This window comes from Peromyscus maniculatus, chromosome 21, assembly GCF_049852395.1.
Source record: "Peromyscus maniculatus bairdii isolate BWxNUB_F1_BW_parent chromosome 21, HU_Pman_BW_mat_3.1, whole genome shotgun sequence".
Taxonomy (NCBI): Eukaryota; Metazoa; Chordata; class Mammalia; order Rodentia; family Cricetidae; genus Peromyscus; species Peromyscus maniculatus.
Window position 1 is genome coordinate 49,456,014 of NC_134872.1, and position 15,316 is coordinate 49,471,329.

General features: G+C 57.1%; 1 protein-coding gene across 5 annotated transcripts; it reads left to right on the forward strand.

Moving 5' to 3' along the window:
* The first annotated feature begins 615 nt into the window (after nucleotides 1–615).
* Vegfa (vascular endothelial growth factor A) lies at nucleotides 616–14,302 on the forward strand. Of its 5 annotated transcripts, none has more exons than XM_042266296.2 (8): nucleotides 616–711; nucleotides 2,767–2,815; nucleotides 5,623–5,819; nucleotides 6,619–6,695; nucleotides 7,318–7,347; nucleotides 9,075–9,146; nucleotides 10,300–10,431; nucleotides 12,506–14,302. In XM_042266296.2, the coding sequence occupies exons 3-8, from the start codon at nucleotides 5,634–5,636 to the stop codon at nucleotides 12,525–12,527; spliced, it is 519 nt and encodes a 172-aa protein (XP_042122230.1). In that variant the 5' UTR covers nucleotides 616–711; nucleotides 2,767–2,815; nucleotides 5,623–5,633; the 3' UTR covers nucleotides 12,528–14,302. The 5 variants fall into 5 exon arrangements, with proteins under 5 accessions (XP_042122230.1, XP_042122231.1, XP_015859006.1 ...); XM_042266297.2 differs by lacking the exon at nucleotides 616–711 and adding an exon at nucleotides 1,008–1,658; XM_006984969.4 differs by lacking the exons at nucleotides 616–711; nucleotides 2,767–2,815; nucleotides 5,623–5,819 and having other exon boundaries at nucleotides 5,865–6,695.
* The last annotated feature ends 1,014 nt before the right edge of the window (nucleotides 14,303–15,316 follow it).

Here is a 15,316-nt window from a genome sequence, read left to right on the forward strand (position 1 = left end):
ACGCGGGTCCTTGGGCACCCGGCGCGAGGCGTCCCCCTCTGTCGTCGTACGTGGAGGGGGAGGGGGTGCGCGCTAGGTGGGAGGGCGCCAGGATAGTCTCGCCGCCCACGCGGGCCCTGCCCACCCACCAGAGTCACCGCACGTACGATCTGGGCCGAGCAGCCGAGGGCGGGAGCCAGAGGAGGAGGCCGAGGGGGCTGGGCTTGCGCTGTGGCTGGCGGCAGAAGTTTGCTCCGGGTCGCGGGTCCCCGGAGAACTGGAAGTCCGGGCAACGGGGGCGGGAGTCCGGAGCCAGCCCAGCGGGCATGCCTGGGGGTGCTCGGACCTTGGACCGGGGGAGGGCAGAGATCGTGGAGGGGGCAGGGAGCGAGCGCCCGAGGGGGCTTTGCTGTCACTCGGCTCGGGTCTCTTGGGCCCTTGCCGTGAGTTTGGGAAAAGTTTTAGGATGGATTGCTGCGGGGACCCTCTCCCACCCCTCCAGCTTGCTGGGCCACCTGCGCTGCGCCACCCCCTCCCGTCCCCGCTCGCGTCCCGCGCGGTGCCCGCCCTCCCCCGCCCGGCCGGGCGCGCGCGGCGCAGAGCCGATTACATCAGCCCGGGCCTGGCCGGCCTCGTGTTCCCGGAGCCGCGGCTGCGGGAGCCGGGAGACCCGGGCGACCAGCGGCGCCCCTCCCCCCCGCCGGCCCTCCGCAAGGAAGGTGACCTCTAGAAGTATCCCCGGCTCCGTGACCCGGAGAAACTCCCATACCCTTTTCCTCCGACCCCAACTTCTACCCGTGCCTTGCGCTAGGAAGGATTTCCCGACGCCCCTTCCCGTTTTCCCCGTTTCCTGCCTGGTGTGTAGAGAAGCCCTTCCCACCCTTTTATATCTTCCTTCTCTTGGAGAAGGCTCGTAGAACCGTTTCTGACCCCCGGGTCCAGGAAAAGGACGGTGAGTGTCAGACGTGGGGGTGCTGAGGCCCACCCTCGGGCTCTTTGTGGAAACGCTAACCTAAGTTTTGAGTCGGTGGAGGTCGGTGTGCTAACCTCCTCTCTCCAGCCGCTCTAGTGAGCTGTGCTCCAGCGTTTGTGGGGGTCAGTGAAGGGTAGACTGACATCACCCCGCTTTCCCCTTTTTGGAAAAATGTCTTGATATTTGCTGTGACAGGGGCAGCCTGGAACTAGCCTTTCCCACACCTTTGGCAGGATCGCCTGTCAGTGTCTCCCACACACTTTGTCCTGGCAAAACCCGCTGCTCAGAGAGCAGGTGGTTTAACTCTGAACTTGCCCACCCAGTTTGCCTATTAAGGGGTCCTTTCATGCTCTTTCCCACTAATGCTCAGCTAGGGAGCCTACTTGGAGAGGGGGCAGAAGGAAGGAGACAGGCAGGGGTCCCTGCCACCATCCAGAGTTCCTCAGACCCTGGCACAAAGGCCTTGGCTCTGGGCCTCCATGTGGGGAGGAGGGGCAGGAGTGCCTGGCCACAGTATGACCTTCAGAGGCCCCCAGAGAAGGGCACCTGGCCAGTCCCTGCCTAGAACCTCCCCATCTGGGAGGGGGTTCAAAGTTTCTTTTCCTTTCTCCATTGGGGCCGAGATAGAGGACCGAGGGAGAATGTCACGAGGGTGTTGAGCTTGGTAGTTGAGGGCCTGAGGAGCAGAATCCAGGGCCTGCCTGAGGTAGCTGCAGTGGGAGGCTAGCTCTTGAGAAGGGCCACCTCTGACCTTGGCCCTGGTGGCGAGGCTGTTGGTGGAGGAGAGAGACAGGCCAAGGGTGGGCATCCTTCTCAGGGCAGTTGGAGGTCCAGGTGGGTGTGGGGCATGTGGCTGGGGAGTTGGTAGGGCCAGGAGACCCTCGGGAAGGCCTAGGAGCCTTCCCTTGCTCCCTATTGCCAGGTCCACATGGCCTTTTTGTTGACCTCCACAGCCTCTGGGGAGGGGAGAAAGGAGTTGGTGGGGATCAGAAGGATGGGGGCCCAGGCCCAGGGTGGAGCAAGAGACCCCTTGGAACCGGGCAGTTCTGAGAAGAAAGCTTTCATGGCTCCATTTGAGCAAAGTCCTCTGCCTGGGCGAGAGGCTTGGGGATGTGGTGGGGCTGGCCAGGCTTCGGGACTGCATTCAGGCTCTGGGCAGAGGGGGGGAGGACAACGGGACACCCTTCCTTGGGGCCTTCCTCCTGGCTTTTCAGCCCTTGAGCAACCTGTGGGCATGCGGGCTGCTCCTGAGGCCTGGGGAGGGTTTGGAGGGGGAGGGTAGTGGGTGCCCTTCGGTCCCCTGCACCCCCTCCCTCTTCAGCACCAGCTCACCCTGGTATTTGTCATGTCAGCAGGAGAAGGTCACCATGTTGTTTTTCTCGCCCCTAGTCCTTCCTTCCTGCCCCAGTCCAAATTTGTCCTCCTGTTTGACCTTACTACTTACCCGTGGCTTTGGACCAGGGAATCGGGGGCAGTGAGAAGAGAGAGGAGGCCAGAATGGAGGGGAGCTAGGGGCCTGGACAATGCAGGGGTCTGGTATTTCCCTCCTGAATTGTGAGCTCCCCAGCACCTGGTTAGACTTTAACTTCAGGGGTTCAGACTTGAGGCAGTCCAGGGGTAGTGGGTATGCTCTGGACCTGCGGGGGACCCCCCCCCCCCGACTCTTCCCTGTTTGGTTCAGAAGCCACGGAGGAGCTGGAGGCTGGGGGCTGGGAGAGAGGCAAGAGGGGGTCAGGGATTCAGTGCTTGGCCTTTGCACTCTGGCTGCCTCTGTCGTGCCCCGCCAATGCGTTTTCCTCTTTGTTTGTCTGTAGTGGTCCCAGGCTGCACCCGCAACAGAAGGAGAGCAGAAAGCCCACGAAGGTGAGTCCCCATGTTCTCGGATCGGACCCCTCCCCTTGTCTCGAGGGCGCGTGGATAAGTCCCACTCTTCCTTTTCAGACTCGGGGGTGGGGTGGGGCGCAGGAATATGAGGATCAAGATTTCATGGATACTGTGGGTTTAACTCTCGCGTTTCTTAAGGCTGTCTTCCCTTCGGCGTTCTGCTAGGAACAGGACTTGTTGCTTTTTCTAATGCCCTTTCCAGTAAAATTTTATCTGGAAAGGCTGCCGTGAGCCACAGATGAGGAAGGCAATGTTCAGGGTTTCCAGATGTTCAGGGAGGTATCCCTTGTATCCCCTACTCCCAGGGGAGGATAAACGTTTAGTGCCACTTCCTACTCAGCCATGGCCCACCCGGGGGGGCTGTGACTCTTCCTGTGTGAGCTGGAGGCGGGATGGGAGGACACCCGCATAGTACTGCCCGGCCCTGGGTTCGCACTTCTCCGAGGATGGCAGCTTCCATAGACTGGGTGCTGTGAACTTCCCTGCAGGACCAGCAGAGGGCCGGCTGCAGCTCTCCGGCGCCCCGCCCCCCTGCCCAACCCCGAGTCCGCCTGCCTTTTGTTCCAGTGTGGTTTGGAGTACCGGGATCCTCCCATTTCTCTGGGGGACGCCCTGGCTCTCCCCAGCACTGAGTGTGGCCTCTGCTCCAGCCGGATGCCACTCCCCCAGTGTCCTTCCTCTGTGTAGGGAAGGCCCTGGGGTCTTCCTCTAGGCTCATTTCCCTGACCCAAATCCAGTGCGGCTGGCTGCTGGAGCCAGCCAAGGAAGGCTGGTGATGTCCAGCCGGTTTTGCCTCCTCCCCCAGGAGCTCTTTCTCCGGCCCAGGGCCTGGCTTTCTGCCACTCCCGGGGCCCAGCCACTGACAGGCCCCCACTTCCAAAGGGCTACCCACCCCTTTCTGCTTCCTAGTGGGCTCTGTGATCTGGGAGAGGCAAGACAAATGGTCTTTGTTTGATGGAGAAAAGGTTGTCTGCCATAAATAAGGAAAACCACGAAAGCCTGATGCTGGAGTGTATGTGTGCACACGTCCCGGGTAGCAGGACAGCTTTCCTTGGGGGCAGGGGCCAGGCTCCCATGGGTACTGGCCAAGGCATGTCCACCACCTCCTGTGGCCCTTCAGAAAGAATCCCCTTTACCTGCAGCTCCCATCCCCGGTCAGTGCTTGGGTCATATACCTTTCTGCTACCTGCTCCTGGGGGGTCACTAACTGACCTGGGCCACCTCTGCCCCAGCCAAGACGAAGAAGGGTCAGTTAAAAAAAAAAATTCTGGGTTAGTCATCTTCTATACAGACTTGGCTTGAAAAGAATTTTTCAGATCTGATCTCATGGACTTTTTGGGGGGGCTGTGTTGTACGTTAACTCTTTGGGGGTAGACAAGAATTCTGTGCTTGTTTGTCCAGATAGAAAAGAGAGCCCTTGAGCAAGGCAGGGGGTGGCAGTTAGGTTACCCCCATTCCTTTTCCTGTTTGACATCTGTGGACATCACCCCACCTTTCCCTCGATGCCCCAGTTTCTCCCGAGTCAACCTATCACACTCCTGGGTCCCATCTTCTTTACCTTTCTGGAAAAAAAATAAAAACGAAAACCCACAAAGAGCCAAGGGAGGTTTGGCTGTGGCCCTAGGTTGAGAGGGAGGGGGTAGGCGGTGTAGTCTCTGGAGCGAACACTTCAAATGCCTTGGTGACATTCCAAACCTTGTCACCTGGAATGAGAAAAGAAGAGTTGTTTTCAGGGCTAGCAAAGAGAGACGGAACCCCACCTCCGTGCTCACTTAAGTGTCTTTAGAGGTCAGGCCAACCTGCTTCTACAGATAGCCAGTTGGAGGCCCAGAGACTGGAGGGACAGGCCCAAGGTCACACTAGCTGCTGGCGGAGCCTGGGCCCCGCGTGGGCTTGTGTTCTCTCTTCTCTCACTTCAGGGGCAGGCTTCTGAGGGGTAGTGTTAGGGATGTGACCAGAGGGACCAGCTGAGCCACCATTTGATGTCCCCAAGAAGTCCTATGCTTCTCTACCGCCTGCCCCCTTGGCCCCGAATCCCCTTCCTCCTGACAAGTACCTCAGGCTGCCTGGGAAGTTGTCTCTCCCCTGTCTTCCTCCGAGTCAGCTTCTAGAAGTGCTTTGTACAGAGGCGGCTCTTGTTTCTTCCATGATGCAAACAGTTTGCCCTCTTGGGCGGGGTTCTGAGTGCTGGCAGGACCTGCCAAGTGTGCCTGCCACCTGCTGACTGACTGTCTTCGGCTCAAGTCTGGGGAGGTGGGACTGGCGACCGTGAGGCGACTCCTCAAGCCTCTGTGGTTGCACGTGTTGTGGGTGTGTAAGGCTTTGCTCTCACAGCCCGTTCTGACTGCCTCTCACTAGCAGTGTGGCCTTTGCGACAAATTATGGCGTTTGTCTGAGCCTCTAGGTCCCCATTTATAAAATAAGGTCCTGGTGGTACTTAGTAGGACTTAGGACTTCCCGTGGGGTCCAGCATGTACTTGGTGAGTGGCCGTCGGCCTGCTGGGCGTTGTGGCCATAGCTGTGGGATGGAAGTGGGAAGCAGGTGTACCCACACTCAGACTGACCCCCTCTGGAATCGTAGTTGGCCCAGGAACCTGCTTCGTTTTACAATGAGGAAGGGAGGCAGATATGGCAGGCCAACCCCCCCTGGACCTGGACCTAGAAATGAGGGAGGTGCTTCATTTAGATTTTTAGCACTTACCTGATATGGAAGCCGCGATTTGCTGGGGGGAGGGGCTGACCATCTTTGCGTTACCAGCGGGCTCACGTGTCACCTCCCCACGCAGTGGTGAAGTTCATGGACGTGTACAAGCGCAGCTACTGCCGTCCGATCGAGACCCTGGTGGACATCTTCCAGGAGTACCCTGATGAGATAGAGTATATCTTCAAGCCGTCCTGTGTGCCCCTAATGAGGTGTGGGGGCTGCTGTAACGACGAGGCTCTGGAGTGTGTGCCCACCTCGGAGAGCAACATCACCATGCAGGTAGGTGCCTGTGGCGTAGGGGACGGACGGACGGACGGGTGCAGGAGGGGCGGGTGGGACAAGGAGGGCCATTAGAAGGTTGTCTGGGCCTCTGCCTGGGAAACTCTTGATAGGAGGAGCTGAATTGGGGTTGGGGGTGAGGAGGTGAGGTTGGAGGTTCTTTTCTACAATGGGGAAGAAGATGGCTGCCTTTCTGCACTCCCCTGCTCGAGTTCGCGACAGTTTGACCGTGTCCTCCGCTTTGATGACCTTGCTCCCTCGGCTCAACAGGGGCTGGTGTCTACAACAAGTGCCCTTCTCCTACTCTGGGAGAGCGGCCCCAAAGCTTTCCCAGCTTGAGGGCTCCATTTGGGAAGCTGGATGGCACTGCAGAGTTAAAAGCCGGTCTTTTAGCTACATAGTGATGGGTGGATCTGGGCCCAGACGGGGTGGAGAGTGGGAGGCAGCTGAGTGACATGGGGTGGGTAGCTCTTAGGTAGCTTGTAAGGGTTAGGGTGAAGCTTGGGAGGGATGAAGGAGGGGAAGGGATTGGGATGGTGAGAATCCAGGACCTGAATTCCCAGCCTGGCCAACCCCTGCAGCTGTGTCTGCCCTCAAGAGCAGGCGCTCCTTAAGGCCTGCAGGCTTGGGGGAGTTGGGTGGCCCAAGGCTCCTTTCTGTTAGAGCCTTGACCCCCCTACCTCCACCGCCTATGCTCCATAGAACCCCTGGGTGCTGAATGGCAGGAGCCCCGGGGTGTCCCATACGGGTATGGCTGGCTGGGTCACTAACCTCTGTGATCTGTTCCCTCCCTCTCCAGATCATGCGGATCAAACCTCACCAAAGCCAGCACATAGGAGAGATGAGCTTCCTACAGCACAGTAGATGTGAATGCAGGTGAGGATAGAGTCTCCCCCCCTCAGGCAGCCCCCGGCCGCCCCCCCCTCAGGCAGCCCCCGGCCGCCCCCCCCCTCAGGCAGCCCCCGGCCGCCCCCCACCTCAGGCAGCCCCTGCCCCCCCAGGCAGCCCCCCTCAGGCAGCCCCCGGCCGCCCCCCCCCTCAGGCAGCCCCCAGCCGCCCCCCCCAGGCAGCCCCCGGCCGCCCCCCCTTCAGGCAGCACCCCCCCCCAGTCAGCCCCTGGCCGCCACCCCAGGTAGCCCCCGGCCGCCCCCCCCCCCCCCCCCCCCAGGCAGCCCCCGGCCGCGGCCTGCCCCAGAGCTGAGGCAGTCACCCTTGTTAGTCCACGTCAGCCTTCCGACCAACTGTGACCCTGGGCATCTGACCTCAGTGTGCTTACTTCATGTGTGTTGCCCACATCTAGAAAGTGGGCAGGACAGTTTGGTGTCCCTCACCAGTGTCACAGGGACCAGCTTCGTTAGGATGCGTAAAGATAAAGATAGCGTTCGCTAAATCGTAAACATTGTGTATTACCGGGTTGTGGTCATTTCGCCTGTTGACGTCATCATCATCTTGATTCCTCTGTGTTTTGTTTTCTTTCTCCTTTCTCTACCTTTTGCAGACCAAAGAAAGACAGAACAAAGCCAGAAAAGTAAGTGGCCACATGTTAGCACTTTTGCCCAGTTGTCTTGGTTGGGGGCTTTCGGCTTCCTCTCTGGGGGGCTCTGGTGGCGTCAGTGGGTCCGGGCGCGGGGTGGGTGGTGATGTGGTGACGGTGACATGGTGACCAGAGTGGGATGGAGCCAGCTTCAGGCCTGCGGCTCTAGGATGATGAAGACATCCAAGCCGGAGTCTGCTCTTTGCCCTGAAGAAGATGCTGTCTCCCGGGGCTCAGGTCCCTTCAGGCCGGCACTCACTGTCTCAGTGTGGGTGGTGGTGTGGGCACTTGCACCCACAGTGGAGTGAAGGAGAGGGAGCCGGTGTCGGAGGGCAGTTTCTGTGTATCAGGACGTGGCCTTGGCCTTGTTCGGTGGTGACTGACCGTGGCGGTCCAGGAGATTTCTTGGTGTGTGTATGCTTTCCACAAGACTGGGGCAGGTAGCAGACTCCGCCCTCTCAGGAGGGTAGGAAAAGCGGTGTGGTGGCCATTTTCTGAGGCTTCCGGTTGCTTGTTGTGTGAGGATGGGTCGGGGGCTGACGTTGATAGGGAAAAACGAGCTTGTAGGGAAGGAGCGACTGAGAGAGAGCACCCATCCCCTCCCCTCCCCCCCACATCCCTTCCTGTCTGCCCTCCCACTCGGGGGACTTGCTGTCCTTATGCCTCTCCCTCAGTCCCCAGATTCCAGGACTACTGTGTCTGCCAGAGCAATGGTCTGGGAGTTTATCGGTGAGAGAGAGGGGGCGTGCTCCCGGCGAGGGTCCCTGTGTGGAGAGCTTTCTCCTTCCATCCTTCTAGGGCTTTCTCCCAAGCAGGACAGACTTGCCCACTCCCCAGGTCCCTTCCTGTCTCTTTCCCTGTGATAGACAGGCTGCCATGTCTTCCCTGGGACCTGGCAGGCCTAGAGAGTGCTAGTTCCCTGGAGGGTGGCAGGCAGTAGCCTGTCTCCTCAGCTGTTCACTAGATGCCCGCTCTGCCCACAGGGAGAGTGCCAGGGCTCGCCTGGGCTCGGAAGAGGGTCTAGTGGCAGGCTCCGACAAGCTGGAGAGAGGAGACTCTGCCAAGTCCCCTGGCCCCCTAGTCACACCCGCATGCCGCACTCTCCTTCATCCCCGGTCCCTCCATCACTGCTGGGCTCTGAGGACACTCAGACCCAACTCCCGTCCCAGGTGACTGCTGGGCAGCTGGTGCCCCCATGCCCTGCCTGGCTTTTGTGCCGTCTCCCAAGTAACTGTCCCCTCTCACCAAGGACACAGTGAGGCGGGGTCCCCAGAGGGACCCCTGCTATCTATCACACTTAGAGACAAAGGCAGATGTTTCTCCAGCTATAAGGTTTTGAATCAGACTTTCTCCTTAAAGTCCGCCTTAGCCCTTCATAGAACCTCCTGACCTTCAGGGTCTAACGGTATTTATTGCCTTGCTGGGCAGAGATCTGGCCCCCGTGGCTTTGCGCCCTGCCGGGGGCCAGGGGCCAGGGGCCACATGAACCTAGAGGCTGTGTCTTGCACAGTCTCTGCTGCCCGCCCACAGGTGGGCAGAGCGAGGAGAAGGATGTATGTTGTCCCAGCCGCCGTACCTGTGGTCCTTCCCGGAGGCTGCTCCAGGAAGTGACTCGCGAGCCTTTGGGCCTCCTGATCTTGCCTCTGTCTTCTTCATTGTGCCTCTCTTCTTCTCTCCCCCCTCGTTCTCTTCCTGTCTGTTTCTATTTTTATATTTTCCAGAAAATCAGTTCGAGGAAGGGGAAAGGGTCAAAAACGAAAGCGCAAGAAATCCCGGTTTAAATCCTGGAGCGTGTACGTTGGTGCCGCTGCTGTCTAATTCCTTGGAGCCTTCCTGGCCTCCAGACAAGCGCCTGCCGTTCCCCTAACCCTGCCTCCCCTCCTCAGCTCCCCTCTGGCTCTTGCCCTGGCCTTCTGCTGGCCTCAGTCTCCCTCCCTCTCCCTCTTTCTCTCTCTCTCACTCACTCATTCCACTAATGACACCAACGGGTAGACTTGGTGGTGGCATTGCTGGACCAGGGTTGGGATGAGGTGGGGTGGCAGGTGAGTAGGTCTGGAGCACTCAGGGAGGGGACTCTGGCTTGGCTGGGCACCAACTTTCTCTCACCCACTGGGCATTGGTGGTGGGGCCATTGTTGGCATGGGTGCTGGGCATTGGGGCCCTCTCACCCGACTGGTTTCCACTGCTCTAGGCTCCTGCACACGTCTGGAGGGTCAGGGTGGAGTGAGTGACGGGCATGATGGTTGGGAAGTGGATGATGGTGGGCTGAGGATAAGCCTGGTGGGCCAGGCTCTGTGTGGCCGCCCTTCTCATCTGTTGGAAGTGCTCTGACACCACGACTTGAGGCTCCAGGAGGGAAAAGCCCTCCATTCCAGTCCCACCGAGATCACCCACTGAGGTCTTCGCGGGTGGCCGCTTCCTCTGGGTTGCAGGCTGTGCTGGCTCTGGAGGCCTTGCTGGTGGACAGTGCCCCCCTGGATTTGGCTTGCCTGCTGCTGGCCCTCTCCCTTGGTGGAGGGTCTGGGCAGAGGTCCTTTTCCAGGGAGAAGGTGCCTCTGGTGGTCTCATGGGCCACTCATCACTGTCCCCAGCAGGTAAAGAGTCAAGACATATTCTGGGAAGAGCAGCAGTTAGGGCCTGAGATAGGCCCGTGTCTTGGTGGGGCGCAGCACTGCCCCTTACGGCAGCCTTCTCCCTGCACTCTGCCCGCCTGTGCCCTCCTCTTTCTGCAGGCAGATGCCCTGCCAAGTGCCGCGTCTTTCTGCCTCTCTCTGTCTTCTGCTGGAGCGCTCCGATCTTTCCAGGATGTGGAAAGGGCCTAGGGGCCAGCGAGCTGGGTGGGGAAGCCGTGGTAGCCACGTTAGGGGGTATTGCATGGGTTTTTTTTTTTCTCTCTCTCTCTGCTGATGCTCTAGCTTAGATGTCTTTCCTTTTGCCTTTTTGCAGTCACTGTGAGCCTTGCTCAGAGCGGAGAAAGCATTTGTTTGTCCAAGATCCGCAGACGTGTAAATGTTCCTGCAAAAACACAGACTCGCGTTGCAAGGCGAGGCAGCTTGAGTTAAACGAACGTACTTGCAGGTTGGTTTCCAGAGGGCAAGCGAGAGTCAGAGAGGGAGAGAGAGAGAGAGAGACAGAGAGAGCACGCTTGTGAGGGGCCAGCTGCTTGCTCAGCTTCTAGCTGCCTGTGTCGGGACTGCTGCTGCCTTCTCAACTCCTGAGGCTGTGTGGGGCCCCGGGCTCCAGTCTGGCCTGGCAGGCCTGCTCTGAGATGATGGCCCTGGTTGCCTGAGCGGGTAGGCTGCTGTGGCGTAATGTGATGGTGTGGACGCAAGCTGTGTGCTGTGGCCTGCGGTCCCTGCTGCTTGTGAAGGCTGTCGGCGGGTGCTGATGTTGTTCATTCTCCCCTCGGTGCAGATGCTGAGATCCGAAAGTCCTTTCAGCCGTGGGATGTCGATAGCATTCCCTGGCTGCCCCTCTGCCCCCAGAGCCCGCACAGCCGGGCCTCTCACCGCCCAGTGGTTTTTCCTGGGCGTGGGGTCTGAGCTCCTGATGTCTGTGCCCCCCTTCAGACCATGGCTTCTTGAAGACAGGCTGTCTCCCCTGGAGTGGGAGGCCTTGAGGACAGGCTGTGTCCACCTCAGACCAGGCCTCTCTGAAAGTGGGGCTCTGCGGTTGGTTTAGGATGGGAAATTCTCTCTACATACATCTGAGGACCCTAGATAACTCAGTCCTGCCTCAGTCATGGTCAAGAGGGACAGTCCTCAACAGCCCACACATTTCAGAAAGGCTTCCAGGGTGGTTGCAGGAAAGAGCCGGGCCCCCTTCCCTGACAGGACTCTGTGGGCACCTTAAGCCTGGGCCTGGTTCATAACACTTTGGAATACCCAGGTGTCTGTACTTCTGTCCTTTGCCCTTGTGAACCAAGGAAAATGTCAAGCTCATGAGTGACTGTTGTATATGACCACATTCAGTGGGGAGGTCAAGAGCACAGGGCTGTGACTGGCAGCTCCTAGTCTTGATATCTAGACAGGTGTTTATATCGATATGGCCTGTCCTGGGTATGAGCATCACCCACGAAGGGAGCTTTTAGAGGGATGACCCCAGAGAGGAGCAGGCTCCCAAGTAGGTGCAGGGTTCTTAGGTGTGGGCCCGTTCCCTGCCTGCATTCTGTGTCTTGTGGGTGTTCAAAAGACGTAAAGGAGCTGGCCTCGGGTGTTCCTGTGAAACACTGTAAGAACTCTGAGTGTGTCAGTTTTGTGGTAGGGCCTCTTCCAAACAGCAGGGATGGGGGACAGGGCTCAGCTCCCCAGAGGGTTTTAAGGAAGATAAAGACCTTGGCATTGTAAGGTTTCTGGAGTGAGCTGGGGAGCTAATTGAGGTTACCTGACTTCCGGAGACCTGACCAGTCCACCATTGCCTGTGTCTGAGAACTGCATTTCCAAGACTGGGTGGGACCCGTGTTCTCAGGCTGTCCTCGGGGCACCCAGCCAGGGCCAGGAGCATGAGGAGAAACCCCCTCTGCTTCAGTCAGAGGAGCAAGGCCACTAAGTTGTCTGAGCCCAGCCTAAGGCAGACATGTGGTAAAGACAGGCGGCCCCATGCCCGGGCCTGCAGCTGCCGGCCAGCTCAAGGTAGAAGCTAAGGCCGAGAGAGGTGTCGGGGCATAGATGTCTTCCTACCTTCCTGGAGCTCCGGGACTTGTCCGCCTGGACAGAACACATCCCAGGGTGGTCCTCTGTCATTGGCCTAGCCCAAGGTATTTTTCCTGTCCACTGTCTACTCTTCTAGACCCACCCCTAGGAGCCAGACCGGAAAATCCCTCTGCAGAGACCCTCTCCCAGCTAACTACCTCTAACCTTGTCACCCCTCCGCTGTGGAGTGTCACATGGGGGCTGTCCTTCTACTGCTCATGTGTTGCTTTGCAAGTATTTCCATGTCTGTCTCGTCTTCGTAGTTCGCCATCTTTAGCAGGCAGGGCTGGGTCTCTCTCTCCCTCCCCACCGGGACTCTGTCTCACCTGCGCCTCGGGGAACCCTGCTCCTGTAGTGCCAGCCTACAGGGACCGGGGTCTCCCAGGCCTGGGGAGGCTGTTTGCCTCACCGCCAGGCTCCTGTGGCCCTAACCCCCTGCCTCTTTTTGCCACTCCCCACAGATGTGACAAGCCAAGGCGGTGAGCCAGGCTGCAGGAAGGAGCCTCCCTCAGGGTTTCGGGAACCAGACCTCTCACCAGAAAGACCGACTAACCATGTCACCACCACACCATCATCGTCACCATTGACAGAACAGTCCTTAATCCAGAAAGCCTGACGTGAAGGAAGAGGAGACTCTTCGAGGAGCACTTTGGGTCCGGAGGGCGAGACTCCGGCAGAAGCATTCCCGGGCAGGTGACCAAGCACGGTCCCTTGTGGAACTGGATTCGACATTTTCTTTTACTTGCTGCTAAATCACCAAGCCCGGAAGATTAGGGAGTTTATTTCTGGGATTCCTGTAGACACACCCACCCACATACACACACATATATATATATTATATATATAAATAAATATATATGTTTTTATATATATAAAATATATATATATTCTTTTTTTAAATTAACTTTGCTAATGTTATTGGTGTCTTCACTGGATGTGTCTGACTGCTGTGGACTTGAGTTGGGAGGTGAATGTCCCTGCTCGGATCCTGAGAGGGGAGACAGTGGGATGAAAGACTCCGGTGTGGTCTTTCGTCCTTTTGCCTGCCAGGGAACGTGCGAGGCCAGGGCACGGGGGGCACACTGGCTCACTTCCAGAAACACGACAAACCCATCCCTGGCCCCGAGTCAAGAGGACAGAAAGATGGCAGAAAAAGAGACAAAGACGCTGGTCCCAAAAGGAGTCGGGAGCCTCAGGACATGGCCTGCTTCGTGGATCCCGCTACACGCCGCCCTCTGGGCACCGCCTGGAAGAATCAGGAGCCTGGCCAGCCTGCAGCCCACTCCTCCGCTTCCGAGGTGCCCAGGAGGCCCCCCACAGAGGCTCCTCCTCCTGGGAACCCTTCTCTCCCTACCCCACTTCCTGGGTACAGCCCAGGGGAACCTCGTGTGCTCAGACCATTGAAACCACTAGTTCTGTTCCCCAGGAGACTTGGCCGTGTGTGCGTGGCTGACCCTCCCCCACCCCACCCCTTCCCGAGGCACAGAGCAGTGGGGCAGGACCCGCAAGCCCTCACGGAGGCAGAGAAAAGAGAAAGTGTTTTATATACGGTACTTATTTAATAGTCCTTTTTAATTAGAAATTAAAAACAGTTAATTTAATTAAAGAGTAGGGTTTTTTTTTTCAGTATTCTTGGTTAATATTTAATTTCAACTATTTATGAGATGTATCTCTCGCTCTCTTTATTTGTACTTTGTGTGTGTGTGTGTGTGTGTGTGTGTGTATGAAATCTGTGTTTCCAATCTCTCTCTCCCAGATTGGTGACAGTCACTAGCTTGTCCTGAGAAGAGATTTAATTTTGCTAACACTCAGCTCTGCCCTTCCCTGGTCCCCTCCACACATTCCTTTGAAATAAGGTTTCAATATACATTTACATACTATATATATATTTGGTAACTTGTGTTTGTATATAAATATATATATATATATGTTTATGTATATATGTGATTCTGATAAAATAGACATTGCTATTCTGTTTTTTATATGTAAAAACAAAACAAGAAAAAATAGAGAATTCTACATACTAAATCTCTCTCCTTTTTTAATTTTAATATTTGTTATCATTTATTTATTGGTGCTACTGTTTATCCGTAATAATTGTGGGGGAAAAAGATATTAACATCACGTCTTTGTCTCTAGTGCAGTTTTCCGAGATATTCCGTAGTACATATTTATTTTTAAACAGCAACAAAGAAATACAGATATATCTTAAAAAAAAAAAAGCATTTTGTATTAAAGAATTGAATTCTGATCTCAAAGCTCTCCTTGGTCTCTCCTTCTCTTGGGTCCTTCTGTCCCACCTTCCCTCCTCCTTTGGGAGCATGGCATTTGTCTTAGGTCTGGGGAATGGTCCCCGGGGCAGAGGATATGGGATGACCTCTCCATTCCTGGCTCGATACAGAGAGTGTGTGCTCCAGGGATGGGTGGATGGGCGTCTTAGAAGAGGGTCCTCACACTGTGCCGAACTCATCTAGCCTCCTTGTCAGACAAGGACCAGGCCATGTCCCCAGCTGCTCCCTGGAGACTGGAGAGAGCTGTTGGCTGGGGCTGGCCAGGAGAGGGAAGCGGGTCCAGCTGGAGGGGGGGGGGGTGCTGTGACTCCAGGGTGCAGTTTACTTGTGTGTTCTAGGTGTAGCAGTCCAATAGTCTGTTGCTACCCGTCTGTTGTCCCCAGGCCAGCCTTCTTGTCCTGCCCTAGTCCCGGGCCAGGTGGACCCGGCTTGGGTCTTTGACACAGTGACACTGTGTCTCAGTCTGCTTCTAGCACCTTACTCCTTCAGACTGCAAATAGGACTGGTACACACAGGGTCGGCTGCTGTGGTACACCCTCGGGCACGCTTGTGTGTAAGATACACCAGCAGCGAGACCAGTGGAGGGCGAGTGGTGGGAGAGAAAGAGCTGTGTTCCCGCAAATAATAAAACACATCGGCATTGCCAGGGGCTCCTAGCTGGGGTTGGGGGATCGTGGTGCAGGTGCTTTCTCATGACCTAACCGGGAACACCTCTTACAGGACGGGTGAAAGGCGTATTGGAGATGGGTCTGAGTGCATGTTGAACCCCAGGCGGAAGGGTTGAGCAGAGGTGGTACTCCAGCAGGAAGTGGGGGCTGCCACAAAACAGGAAGTGCTTGTATCAGAAAGAACAGCAGAGGATGCAAATGGGCATCTTGATTCCAGATGTTTTCACCAAGGTGCCGGCAACAGTGGGGGAGGGTGCCTGAGTAGGATGGGGTGACATGGGCAGCAGCCAGGGCATGCACTATGCAGGGAGGA

Coding starts and splice junctions, on each gene's coding strand:
- Vegfa (XM_042266296.2), top strand. CDS start 5,634: ATGGACGTGTACAAGCGCAGCTACTGCCGTCCGATCGAGACCCTGGTG. Junction 5,820..6,618: donor AGAGCAACATCACCATGCAG/GTAGGTGCCTGT, acceptor CTCCCTCTCCAG/ATCATGCGGATCAAACCTCA. Junction 7,348..9,074: donor GACAGAACAAAGCCAGAAAA/GTAAGTGGCCAC, acceptor TATATTTTCCAG/AAAATCAGTTCGAGGAAGGG.